The following is a 14,818-nucleotide window of genomic DNA, read 5'->3' on the forward strand; positions in this document are numbered from 1 at the left end:
AATCCATTAACAGCTATTATTTTCTTGTCATAATGGAGTAAACATATAGCTTGTTCCCTGAACAAGCTTAAATCTGCTTGAAAAAAGAAAATGAATACTGGAAGAATCAAAATGCATTGAAATGTTGAATGTAAGGCATTAGCGGAAAGTTCAGTGGGAGTTCATAGATCATTTCAGAGAAAAGGGAGTGGTTTAAAGTTGGAGGTGGGACTTCATCCGTTTCATCAGCAAAGAGTTGCAACATACTTATACTTAGGTTAGATCCAGGGGAAGACATAGACCCTAAACAACTAAAATACGCTGTTGTCCTTGAATGGCTCATTGTCTAATGGAGAGAGCCTGCAAATGAAAGAAATAATTACAAAATTAATATCATAATATAGATATTTATAAATTGTAAAGGGTACAGAAGGTCTTTATGGGAGCAAAGAGGAAGACTGACCCCACATCAGAGGAAATGAGAAGAAATGACATCACGCTAAGGCTTACAGAATGACTCAGGTCCTGGGGGTGGGGGGATGGGCAAAATGGGTGAAGGGGAGTGGGAGGTACAGGCTTCCAGTTGTGGAGTAAATAAGTCACAGGCACAGTGTAGGGAATATAGTCAATAGTACTGTGATAGCGTCATACGGTGATGGATGACCTGGATGGCTCAGTCAGAAGAGCATTTGACTCTTGATCTCAGGGCTGAGTGTAGAGATTACTTAAATAAGTAAATAAATCTTAAAATATGTATATATAAGGTCTAGACTTGCTGAATCACTATGTTATGCACCTGAAACTAATGTAACATTATGTGTCAACTATACTTCCAAAAGAAAAAAAAAGTATAATCACCCCTTCCCTCCAAAAAAGAATGAATCAGGTCCTATTTAGGGTTCTAAATGCTGATATTTAAAGTGGACCCTTTAGGAGCACATGGCTGGTTCATTCGGTAGAGCATGCAAGCCTTCCTCTTGAGCCCCATGTTTGGTATAGAGATGAATTAAAAATAAACTCCTAGCCCCCCCCTTCCCCCCCCCCCCCCCGTCCTTGCCCGGCCGGGCGCCCGCAGTGATGGCGGCGGCGATGGCGGCGCGGCGCGCGCGGCCCGTGCGGGTGCTGGTGGACATGGACGGCGTGCTGGCCGACTTCGAGGGGGGCCTCCTGCGGGGCTTCCGCCGCCGCTTCCCCGGGGAACCGCACGTGGCGCTGGAAGAGCGCCGAGGCTTCCTCGCCCGCGAACAGTACCGAGCCCTGCGGCCGGACCTGGGGGACAAAGTGGCCAGTGTGTATGAAGCCCCAGGCTTTTTCCTAGACTTGGAGCCTATCCCTGGAGCCGTGGAAGCCATGCGGGAGATGAACAACATGCAGGACACCGAGGTCTTCATCTGCTCCAGCCCTCTTCTGAAGTACGAGCACTGTGTGGGTGAGAAGTACCGCTGGGTAGAGAAACACCTGGGGCCCCAGTTTGTGGAGCGCATCATCCTGACGAGGGACAAGACAGTGGTCTTGGGAGACCTGCTCATTGATGACAAGGACAGCATTCAAGGCCAAGAGCAGACCCCAAGCTGGGAGCACATCCTGTTCACCTGCTGCCACAACCAGCACCTAGCCCTACCCCCATCAAGGAGACGGCTGCTCTCCTGGAGTGACAACTGGAGGGAGATCATAGAAAGCAAGCGGGGGGCCAGAACAGTGGAGAGTAGCTGAAGGAAGGGAAGGCAGGCCAGCAGGGAACCCTAGCAGAGCTGAACGACAGGGCAGTGTCATGGTGGTGGCCCCCGGCACTGCAGAACAGGGAGACACAGTAACCGCTATTCTCGCAAGCCAGCCACCTGGAACCCAACAAGATGGCTGGCAAGGAAACTTGGTGGGAAAATCACTCAGGAACCTTTTTAATAAAACACTTTGGCTCAGCAAAAAAAAATAAATAAATAAAAAATAAAAAAATAAACTCCTAGGGACACCTGAGTGGCTCAGTTGGTTAAGCATCTCCCTAGGCTCAGGTCATGATCCCAGAGTCCTGGGATGGAGCCCCTCATCAGGCTCCCTGATCAGCGGGGAGTCTGCTTCTCCCTCTCCCTCAGCCCCTCTACCCCACTCGTGCTCTCTACCACTGTCTCCCTCTGGCAAATAAATAAATAAAAATCTTTTTAAAATTTAAAAATAATAAAACCCTAAATAAATGAATAAAAATAAAGTGAACCATTCAAATCACCCATAAGGCACTATCTACATATATATATATTATATAGATATCTAGTGTCTAGTCAGCCCAACACAGCCAGATTTTCCTCCACTTCAGGAACAGATTGTTAGTTCTTCTTTGAGTACCAGATGAAGAGTTGGCTTGTGTTTATTGGCTCTGATGTATGAAAAACACTTATCTTTAAACACTGGGATTACACCCTCTGTGGTGAGATACTCACACTAACATATGAGCGGCACAGGGGATCGGAGCAGACTGAAGAAACAGTAGACTCAAGCCTCCCATCTCATGCTCATTCAGAAGCATAAAGTCATCCAGGAGAATGAGCTGGTATCATTGTTCCATTTCTCCATATCTCCTTGTAGAGCATACAGTCGAATCCTTAAAAATTAAACTCCTCTCTTATGTAGCTGCTTACCTTGTGAAGTAAAGGGAGAAGGGTGCTGTAGGCAGGGGGACAAGATGGGGAAAGCCAGGCAACAGGAGAGGATCTTGGCCTGCTCAGAGAAAACTAAGCCATCCAGGATGGCTAATCACTGGGTAGGGCACAAAGAGTTTGGCAAACGATGGTTGGATGCTCATCATATCATAGAAGACTTTGGATTTGATGGTGTAGGGAATGAGGAGCCATCCGATATTTTTAAATCAGGAGGTGAGGAGATGGGCTTTATTTTTGGAAAGCCCATTTTCATAGCCTGTTGAGGATGAGGTCAGCACATTTTTTCTGTAAAGGGTCAAATCATAAGTATTTTAGGCTTTGTAGGTCATCCGTTATACATCACGTGTCTCGGTCACAAGGACTTCTGTCTGCCTTGTAGCACGAAAGCAGTCACAGACAGTTGTAAACGAATGGGGATGGTTGTATTCCAGTGAAATTTTATTGTCAAAAACAAGGTGTGGGCCCGATTTGGCCTGAGAAGTCAAGTGCGTTGACCCCTGGATTAGAAGATGGTGAGGTTACAAGTAGAGAGAGAATAAGTAAACTAAGTGATAGTCCGGGTCAGTGGGTTTCAAAGTGAGGTCCCCGACCAACAGCATCAACATCACCTGGGAACTCTGGGTGGGGGCGTCCCAGCGACCTGGGTTGGAACAAGCCTTCCTGGTGATTCCAACGCTTGCTAATGTCTGAAAACCACTGATCAAGGACAGATGGCAGAGAAAGCATTTCCACATTCAGGAGGAGGCAGTCAGAAAGAATAGGATAGGACAGATTTAAGATGTTCTAGCAAGATCAGATCTCACTTTCTAACATACTGAGGTATAGGAGACAGAAATTTGGTGGTTATGTGGTTGGAAGGTAGGGGAGATGGAAAACGGTAGTTAAATTACCTTCATTGGTTCTGATCGCTTCTTGATCTCAGTATCTAGAAACAACACCAGGCGTAAAGTTCTCATAAAGTAACTTTTGAACGGATCCATGAGTGATTATTTCAGGGTTTGCAGTTTAGGTGACTGAATGGATGAGAAATGGCATTCACAGGATGAGAACATCTTTTATTATCTTCGAACAGTTAGGAGGAAAGAGGACAAAGGGACATTTAGGAGTGCCAGCTTTGCCCATGACGTGCCAGCTCTTTTGTTACTATATTATCTCATTTGTTCTTCCAAACAGTATTTAAACAGCTACTATCATCACCATTTCCCAAATGAAAACAATTGAGGTTCTGACACATCAATAACGTGGTGCGCGTCTAGCACGGACAGTGAGTCGTAACAAAACCCAGGCTCATGCCGCCTTGCAAAACAGAGTTCTGTTTTGAATTCTGGCCAGACTTTACAGAATAGGAAACTCTAATGAGAAAACACCATGGAACTTTACTGCTTACCCAGCAGTTTCATTGATTACTTCTCTTGAAGGAAATCTCTTTGTGTGGCAGGAAAAAAACATAAAGTTGTAGGTTCAAGCCTTGTCACACTCCTGCTGGCCCGGAGGTAGCCATGTGCTCATCCAAAAAGTGGAGGTAATGACTCTAATTAATTGGGCTGCTCTGCAAGTCAAATGAGGTATGTGAAACACCTGGTATGAGATGAGAGCCCAATAAGCGGTGGATATTATTATTTTATAATCCTTAATACAGTTCAATGTCAAAGCTCTCTGTAATGAGGATGAGGGGCTACTCTGCCCGCCTCCCCCTCCAAGAAGTCACCTGAGAGAGGTCCTCTCCGTTCAAATCTCACAAGTACCTCTTCATGGGTTCCACTGTTCTACTGAAAGAACTTATCTCCTTGTTCAAGGTGTGTTGACATTTGAACAGGTTTTGAATTTGGTGAGACGCATTCCACTTAAAGGCAGGCTTTAGCTTGCATCGTTGCTCTTGGTGGCCCCAGTGGTGGTCCACTGCCAGGTCTTAACGCTCCTTTCATACTGGTATTCATTCTTTGGATGCTTTTGTTTACTTCCTTTTCAAATCTGCAGCTTCTCCGTGATTTTCCTGTGTCCATTCCCCAGCTGGGCAAGTCAAACAAAGGCTGGGTTTGGGGATGGGAGGGAGAGAGAATCGTCCTTGAAAGACATGCTTCCTTGTTTCGAAGGAATTCACTCACTGAGATGAAGACAAAAACGATACAGTATGAAGAGAGCTGGATTTGTTAAAGAAGCAAAACTCATCACCAATTTTTGCTTCATTTATTCTTTTTTTTTTTTTTTTTTTTTTTTTTTAGTACTTAGAAGAACCTAATGGAGAGGGTGGCTACCCTCCTTTACAAAACCTGAGAAAGTCACTTCTTCTACCTCCTGAAAGACAAGCTCTGAACAACACTAATGCCTTTATCCCAGAGAACTTGATTTGTGACGATGTGCTTACCAGCTCTGAGAAGAGAACCTTCCTGCTTTCGACTGTGTTTCAGGTGATTTTAGAAAACAAGACTACCACTTTGCAACGCGCTAGGTAAACAGCAGTTTCCATTTCAAGGGGAAATCATACTTGACCATCCTGCCTCCTTGATTCCACTAGATTAGGAAACAAGCAGAGATAAACAGGGCTTGGTCACATTGGTTGTACACCAAGGGAAGGAATAACTGGACCTTTTAAGATAAATGGAACTGACAAAGAGTGCGTTCTGTGAAAAATAAACACACCTATAGGAAAGTTGTTTTCAACACTGATATCCACAAATGGTAGTTGAATAACTTTGATGCAAGGGTCTTTTTCTCAAGATTTGAAATAAAATCTTTCCCCTGCCCTCCCCCACCATTTAACTAAGCTTTTAGTCATCTGATAAAAATCATGTTGTCAGAAATGACAGAACTAATTTGTGACTTTTTCCCAAATCAATTTTGATGTAATACAAGATTAAATGAATAGTTTCCCTTTTCTTCCCCCTCCATGAATTAGAACAAATTGTACTGTTCACTGTGTCCTGTCACACAGACTGGCTTGACAGAAACCTCAGGATTTTATTGCAAGATTTGGAGAATAGTTATTAGAGATCCATTTTCCCTCAACATTTATTGGATTCACAAAATATAACCAAAGATTTCTCATTGTGGGATGAACACATCTAACGTAAGGACGTTTGGGATGACTGTAAGTCCTAGTCTAGATCTCTCAGACCTTCTCAGAGTCCTCCCATTTTTGTTTTGAATTTATTAACCGGGATGATAAGAACCAACGTCTCCTCACTGGTGTCCCTTCCACTCAGTGGTAAATTGGAGAGGGGGAAATCACACAAGCTATGCTTCTGGGCTTTTCTACTCACAGCAATTCACACGTACAGCCCTCTGCCAATGACACCCGTGTTTTAACTTCTGACACTCACACTGGCGGTTTCTCACATGAACATATGTTGTTCTCCCCTTTCGAGGAAATGAATCCCAACCTCTTGCACACTAGCAGGCCATGATTAGTTCTAATCCCAAGGTTTTATGACAGGAAAATTGACTGTAAGAAAACGAGGGAAACTGACCAAGAGAACACAGAGTTCGTTTTTCTGTCTTCCAAAATGGCGTCAGATCACTGCCCCAAACTCTCCTTCAATATGCTTGTCAAAGTGTCCTCAAGGAAATCATTTCGAAATCCATAAAACTAATAAACCTGCTTCTTAGAGTTGTTTTGCTTTGGTACAATATTTGGCAGGAAAATGTGGTCAAAGAGAGTGCATCATATTAAATGGATTTTATGTTTATTGACTCCTTGTAACTCCACTTAATTGATTTATGCGTGCTTTAGAAAGCTTTATGCTCTGAAACATAAAATATATCATTTATAGTTTATTAAGTCCTGCATTTGGTAAAATTTGGCTTAAGGCCCGACCTAGGTCAGGAACTTTACCCTTTGCTTACAGCACTGTTTCTATGAGAAAATAATATTTGATGCACTTTATTCCCACTTATAGTAAGTTTCCTGGTAATATAATCCACACATAAAGGCTGCTGGTGCTCCCCAAGTGCTACCCACTGTCATATTCCCACTTTGTTTGAAGGAGATTTTTCTGTGTTCTTTTGTGACTGTGAGCTGAAATAACAAATGAGAGAAAATAGTAAAAAATAAAGTATGACTTAGGACCTAAGGTTTTATTCTACTGGTTTTTAGAACTGGGAAGAGTGGCCTAAGACCAAATGGAAAGATTAATACAGTAGCATTAGGATTTTGAAAACTATCTTATGATAACTATAGCTGTATCTACATAGTATATACATTAAAATATATAGTATATACATTAAATAGTAAAGTAATATAATTGCTACATGGGTGGAGTGGATAGGTGCCAATATTAAGAACTCAATTCTGGGGGCGCCTGGGTGGCTCAGTGGGTTAAAGCCTCTGCCTTTGGCTCAGGTCATGATCTCAGGGTCCTGGGATCGAGTCCCTCATCGGGCTCTCTGCTTGGCAGGGAGCCTGCTTCCTCCTCTCTCTCTGCCTGCTTTTCTCTTGTGATCTCTGTCTCTCAAATAAATAAATAAAATTTAAAAAAAGAAGAAGAAGAAGAAGAACTCGATTCTGGTCTTATGTCACCAAGGTGCCACATAAAGGGAGACCTGTGAGTTCTGGACCCATTGTCCTAGCCCATTCCTGCTACCTCATTCTATCCTTCTGACTGCCAGTATTCTCTTCTCAGCATTCCCTCCAGAATAAGCTTAGTGGGTGTTTTTAACTCCTGCTTCCCCAAAACCACCAGGGCAATCTACTGAATTCATCCCCATTTGGTAAGCAGGAACCAACATATACATAATATGAGAACTAAAAATCAGCACTTTGCTCTGAAGATACAGGGAAAACTGAAAGCAGAGGTGGTGCACTATATAGGAATTTCTTTGAATTGTCATAGCCAGTATCATTTACTTCTCTTTTGAAATATGTCATGGGTGGTAACTATGACATGTTATGTTTTGTTTGTATTCTAAGCACTAACCAACATTCAGTTAATAGCATCAGCGGAAGAGACCAGTGCCTGCGAGTGAGGTAAAATGGCGGTTGATGGAAACAGCACTGAGATTTGGCTTTGAAATGTGCTTCTGTTCAGACACACTTACATCTGGGCAGATCTGACTTCAAAATGCAAACAAAAACAAGTGGAGGCACGAGTCAAGAGAGTCTTGCCTCCTTATCCCAATGTCTAGTCCCCAGCCCTCTGCCTTCGCATACAACCTGGCAGACTGCTCATGTTCCCCACAGATTAACTCACCAGCCAGAACCTCTGCCTTCCCGTCTTTCTTGACTTGGGGACCTTGTTTTGTTTGTTTTGTTTTGTTTGTTTGCTTGTTTGGGATTGGGTCAAAGTGTTTCCTTTGCTCACTGGTAAATTTGATGTAAAAAAATCATTGCAAATGTGGAAAACTAAAAAGTCAAAGTCAGTAATTATTGGGAACAGTGGAAGTGCTCTTTAAATTAAAAGTGAGATTTGCTGCAGGTGATCACCCTCGACGGATAGTCGGTGGCACCTTTCGTGCACCTTGCAGGTTTTTCCACAGGAGGGTTAATGGTCCACTTTGTGGATTACCGTACAGTGTCTTCCTTCTTCAACCTAGCCTCTCTCACAGGCTTTCTTTAGAGCAGCTCCCAGTGTTATGATGGAGCCAGACAGACCAGTGGTCTTCAGTTTCCGGGACTTGTGTCCTATAGGAGCTATGGAAGTTTGGGTATTTGATTAACCTTTGTGAACCTCACACCTCTTTGAGTGAGAGAGTTACCAATTCTGTGTGCATTACCAATTCTCTGATGCACCTTTTTCTATCATTCTGCATTGATTTACATAGCGACATAATATTCTGATTATTTTCTTTAGCACTAAGTTTTGTCTTTTTAAGAGCAAATAGTATTATTCTTTTGGATTTGGGGAGTGGAGAAAAATTTTTTGACTCAGCATAGGTATTTCCTCCATTTTGAGTGTGAGCCACCCTTCTCGCTTAATTGTGTATAAGTTTGAACCACTTTCTTGAGTAGCTTCCTGATATAGACAACTTAAGTAATAATATCTTGTTGTAAACCTGAGGGATGCATTTATCTGGGAAGGTACTTAGATTGGAAAACATTTTGATTGTGTTGGCCAAATTGATGCTGAGTCATTGCCAGTTGAGTGAATTTATTGTACCTGTGGTAGTGGTCCTCATCCTTGAAGCTTAGGTCCTGTGTCCCCTTCCCTATGAAGTTTTCCATGATAGCCTGATGGGAAGCTATCTCTTTTTTCTCTGATGTCCCATTCTGTTTTACTTACATATTCTTATATTAGTACCAAATTCAACTTTTTTTTAATGTTACTTTTTTAACCTTCCTACTCAATTTCAAAATCTTTGGGAGCATGAAATACATCTTACATTAATATAAACAATGATTCAGTGAGGAAGTCAGACAAAGCTTTCTATCAACTGTAGCCTTCTCTCTGGAACCTTCTCTGAAAGGTCGAGTCCAGTCCAAGCCTGCCCAGCCCTCAATTCCTATCATCTCTATTCCAACCAAGCAGTTTGCCTTTAACTATATTCTTCCACATTAGTCTCTAATTATTTTATACTCCTAAAGCCACAAATAGATTATAAACTTCTTGAAAGTGGGGACTGTCAATGAAATAAATAAGAATAAGTGAGGGTGCCTGGCTGGCTCAGTTAGCAGAGCGTGTGACTCTTGGTCTTGGGTTGTGATTTCAAGCCCACATTGATGGGCTTTATCATAATGATGATAAAGAATATCTGTGAAAGCTCCAAAAAAGTGTGATTCAAACGAAAGGGCTGTTGTGTTTTTGCTTTTTCGTAGTGCTCACTGAAAAACCTGACACTTGGAAAGAATTCAACATGTACTTGTTATGGGACTAACCATAAGTATTCATACAAGGGGAAGTTTCTGTTCAGGTAGCTGGGACTTTCAGATCAACTCTTGTCTTTTTTATTTTTAATAATATGAGAAAATAATGTTCTTAACAACATAGGAAATGACCAGTGCATGGCAATATTCAATGATTTGTGAGGTGAGTCAAGATGAGAAAGAAAACTGACTCTAATGACACACAGAGTGAGTGTGTATGTCCCATTCCCCACATGGCCTGGGAGGACGGCACATCTAACCCCAATCACGCTGTAAGCCAACAGGACCCAAGTCTGGGTTGCTGTCAGAAATTATCTCCAGAGCTGAAAACACAAATCAGGTAATTGGTGGACTCACAATGATCTGACTCAACTATCTCCACATACTGTCTAGACTTCTTCAGGTTGACTGTCCAGGAAACGTTTTTTTGCTGATAATCATGCCTCAAGAAACATGATAATTTTACAAACTCAGAGCTGGGTCATAGAATGATATAAATCTAGAGAACCAATATCCAAAGTCAACCTAAGTCATTTCTTCAGTGGAAAGATATTTACTAAGCGTGTACTAAGTAAGAGACCAACTTGGGTGCCACGGTATGTCAATGCATAAGACAAACCAAATTTCATCTCTCAGGAAGATGATATGCTGGTACCTGAGAGAAATAACAAAGCATAAACTGAAGTAGAGCTAATATAAATTCAGATAGTGAAGAGCACCATGGAGAAAGGTAAAACATGTTAAGGGTTTTGAGAATGACAAGGGGTGGGCAATCTAATTTTTTTTTAAGATTTTATTTATTTATTTGACAGACAGAGATCACCAGTAGGCAGAGAGGCAGGCAGAGAGAGAGGAGGAAGCAGGCTCCCCACTGAGCAGAGAGCCTGATGCAGGGCTCAATCCCAGGACCTTGGGATCATGACCTGAGCCGAAGGCAGGGGCTTTAACCCCTGAGAACCCAGGCTCCCCCAGCAACCTAATTTCTCTGTGGGGGCAACATGCTTCTACAAGGCAAGACACTTCCACATGGACAATGCAGTGAGCCCAGAAGCCCCGGGACACGAACTGCCTTCATGTATGAAGGAACAGTAAGAGGCCTATGTAACTAGAGACAGGAAGAGTGAGAAGCGAGATCTAGATAATGCAAGGGCTTATATGTCAGCTTGTATTTGGAAAATTTTGGAAAGTTTTGAAGGCTTTGAAGCAGAAAATTAACATGATCCAGACTACAGTTTTAAAAGATCATTCTGGCATCGGTGGAGGGAAGAGATTCTATGGGACACAATACTGGAAAGATGGAAACCAGGCCACAGACTATAGCTATAGTCCTAGATAGTGATGACAAGAGCCTAGGTCAAGGTGGAGGTCCTAGACATGGGGAGAAGTGGTTAGATTCAGAATATATTTTGAAGGTAGTGTCACAGGACTTGCTAATGGGTTGGATGGGGGATGTGAGAGAAACAGAGGAGTCTGACCTTTCTCATCAATGGTAGATATCAGAAAATAGTCACTATTTTCTTTCAGCTGCATAGGAATATGTGTGTCCAGATACACACCTACACCGATAATAAAAAATAAGAGTTGAAGTCTGTCAAACAACTACTTCACCTTAAAGCATCCAATTAGCGACTGGGTTTAATCATCAATTGCCAAGTAAATGCTTGAACTGAAACTCCAGTTTCTTTCAATAATTTTTGTATGTATGGCCACATGTGTATCTCTGCTTATTTATATATGCAGCCTATAAAGCCAGGTAGAAATCTACATCTGAAGGACGCTAGATCAGAACTCTAAGGGTATTGTTTTCACAGCCCAACACCATAGTACTTTGGATGAAAAGAAGACAACCATCTAGAGATTCTCAGGTCTCTAGCTAAGTAACTATAAATTCTCATTTTTATCCAAAGATTTGCTGTCATATGAAACATAGCAATCATGTGAAGATATCATCCCAGAATAGCAGTGGCATATCACCTCATTAGTGACTGCTTTACTTAGACCTGTTCAGATCCCAGGAAAGCACCCAGAATACAAAATCAGAAGTAAATTGCAATTGGGCAAAAACACCAAGTCTATGATATTCAATACATCTGAAGAAAATATTCATGATAGCAAAACATACATAGACCCAGATACCAAAACTGAAAATGAGGCAATTACCCTCCTTGCAAGAAACAAAGAGTCAGTCCTCAAATGTGGGGTGGTTTAAGTTTTTGTTTTTAATAAAAAACGGGGGGCAGGGAGGCACCTGGCTGGCTCAGTGGGTTAAGTAAGCATCTGGCTCTTGATTTCGGCTCAGGTCATGATCTCATGGGGTCTTGAGATCAAGCCCTGCATCAGTCTCGGTGCTCAGTGGCAAGTATGCTTGAGATCCTCTCTCTGTCTCTTTCTTGCAAATAAATTAAATAAACCTTTAAAAAAATAATAAAAAACAAGATGCCTGGCTGGCTCAGTCAGTAGAGCATATGATTCTTGGCCTTGGGGTTGTGAGTTTAAGCCACACGTGGGGTATAGAGATTACTTAAAAAAAAAAAAAAAACGTAACCACCTGGTTTGTCAGTGCAATTCCTTCAGATAAATCAAGTTACTCAACAGTAATAACACTTAATATTTATGATGTCAAAGAACCTTCACAAATTATTTCACAAAACATCCTAGCATGGGAATGTCTCATATTTTTATGGATGAAGGATGAAGAACGTGAGGCAAAGGCCCAGCTAATGTCTTGCCTATGGCTATTGAGCAAGTTGGCAGGAGGGCCAGGAGGAGAACATAGAGGACAAGCTGTGTGGGTGAGAGGCAAGATATGAACTTAGTTCCCATTACTAATTGACTCACGCATTGAATTATTCAGTACATAGCTCTTTTTGGCATAACTTGGATAGATTCTCTTTTTCCCCCATTTCAGCAACTAGAAGTAGAAATGTTTTTACATTAATAGACAAGTAGTAGACATAATCATAATAATGCTAACAAAGAGAAAACCAGATAAGACAGAAATGAAAGACAACTACACTCGAAAATGTCAAGAAGTAGAAAAATATATTAAGGTTATAGTATCAAAGATAATTATAAATATGTTTTCAACTACATAATTTGACGTGACACAATTGTGGATAACACTGAACTTTGCTGAACGTTTATAAATGATGCCTTCGGGAATCAAGAAAGGGCAAATGTGTGAAAATGTACAATACAGAACTAGAAGGAGAACTATGACCCAAGGAACAAGATAATTAGGAAATCATAAATCTCTCTTCTAGGAAAAAAATTCTCATGTATTTTAAGCCAATATCAGAGATATTGGCATGTTCACGTGACTTTTAAATATTCAGAGCAATCTGTTAATAAAATTAGCAACCAGAATGAACTTTCTTAATTAGAGCAAAAAGATGAGACACCCCCCCAAGTAGGGAACAAATCCTCAAGACCAAGACCGGGATGAAGCAACACAACTTTACCCTGAGTTCTTGGGGTGAACAAATAGTCAAATTGGCTGAAAAATGACTAAAAATGTAGTTAGCAGATTTTTACCAAAATAGATGAATGGTCCCTAAAATGTGTATATTCTTCAGGCTGCTGATGTGTTATGAAACCACAAAAAAGTTACCCATGCACACACGAGCTAAACTTTGAAAGCCTTTTGACCTAACGCGTGTAATAAGTACTCTTTTCTGCCAGAAGGTCCAGTCAGTTCAGAGAGAGTTTGCCTCCAGAATGCCAGACATCTGTGCAAAAGCTGCAAATTTTGGTCAAGGATTTTAATGTTTCGTCGATATGATGCCAAACATCTGGGTATTTGAAAATATCTAGATAATTGACAGACTTTTGACTTTTCATCCAGATGTTTGGCGTCGGAATTAAATACCAACTTATTAATTAAGTTTGTTTGTGAGGTGAAAGATCTTTCCGTATCTCCTTAATAGAAAAAAAGAGACTTAAAGCCATGTATACAATGGGATCCCAGGCTTGAAAACAAAGAAATTCAGAGGGGAACATACTGAAACATTTAGAGCGAGTATTCCGTCTCTGGATGGCAGGATCATTGCCCATCTTGGTTTTACTTATAGTTTTTAAAAACGTTTTCTAATGTGCTTCAGTAAAACAGGCATGGCTCTTATAACCAGAGAACGTTTTAGTGGTGCGATTAGGCAGGATCAGTTAATTTGGAAACTAAGAAAGTTTAATTTATTGCTTGGCACAATGTATGTACAATTATAGCTATGAAGCTACCTCCTAGCAGGTTATGTTGGTTTTAGAAAAGCAAGTCAAGGGGAGCCTGGGTGGCTCAGTGGGTTAAGCCACTGCCTTCAGCTCAGGTCATGATCTCGGGGTACTGGGATCAAGTCCCACATCGGGCTCTCTGCTCAGCGGGGAGCCTGCATCCTCCTCTCTCTCTCTCTGCCTGCCTCTCTGCCTACTTGTGATCTCTCTTTGTCAAATAAATAAAAAATAAAAGAAATTAAAAAAAAAAAAGAAAAGCAAGTCAAAAGTAAGATAACAAAGGTTTGAAAGCTCTGGGAATCTGATAACTACTAGGCACACATGGCTGGAAATAGCAGACCTGACTGGATTTTTTTTCCCCCTGATGGATTCAACTAGAACTATTTTCTTTTCTTTTCTTTTTTTAAGATCTTATCTATTTGAGAGAGAGAGAGAGCAAGCACATGCTGGAGGGAGGAGCAGAGGGAAAGGGAGAAATAGGCTCCTGGCTGAGCAGGAAGCCCCAACACAGGGCTCGTGATCATGAGCTGAGGATCATGACCTGAGCCAAAGGCAGACGCTTACCCGACTGAGCCACAGGGGGCCCTTGACTGGAACTTTTGGTTCCACCTACATCCCAGTCTATGTCTGCACACACATCCACAAGCAAGCTCATATCACCTGAGCCATTCCCAGCAATATCCAGGGTTTGGCCAGAGCACTGAGAAGCCTGATCCCAGCCACGCCTACTCTTGAAGCCACCACTTCCATTGCTTTTCTACCTTCTGTCCCAGGCCCCTTCACTAGGGTTGACAAATTAAATTTAGCTCTTATTCATTTTCATGCTGTTGAAAAGTTCGTTCCAAGTTTTGACAGGTAGGTTAGTGTCCTCAGTATATCTAGTCCAGATCCGTCATTGTATAGTTGGAAAAACTGAAGCCCAGGGAGCTTAGATGCCAGGCCTATGATGGTACATTCAAATCTAACAACAACAACAAAAAAAAACCAAAAAACAGGGTCTATTTCCAGCTAAGGGCCTTTCTCGCTGCATGGCGCTACAGTGGCTGTTCTAATCCCTAAATTTTTTCATCTATAAAATAGACAAAATATTTGTATCCAAAATGCTTTGGGATATTTGAGATTGAAACTAAATATAAATATGGCACCTTTCTTACATATTTTGTGAAGT

General features: G+C 41.6%; 1 protein-coding gene across 1 annotated transcript; it reads left to right on the forward strand.

Annotated features, from left to right (window-relative positions):
- The first annotated feature begins 1,019 nt into the window (after window positions 1-1,019).
- On the forward strand, window positions 1,020-1,936 carry LOC309859419 (5'(3')-deoxyribonucleotidase, cytosolic type). Its single transcript, XM_082720065.1, has one exon. The coding sequence runs from the start codon at window positions 1,057-1,059 to the stop codon at window positions 1,690-1,692; it is 636 nt and encodes a 211-aa protein (XP_082576191.1). The 5' UTR covers window positions 1,020-1,056; the 3' UTR covers window positions 1,693-1,936.
- Window positions 1,937-14,818: the final 12,882 nt, after the last annotated feature.

The sequence above is a fragment of the Mustela nivalis genome, assembly GCF_964662115.1.
Source record: "Mustela nivalis genome assembly, chromosome: 2".
NCBI lineage: Eukaryota > Metazoa > Chordata > Mammalia > Carnivora > Mustelidae > Mustela > Mustela nivalis.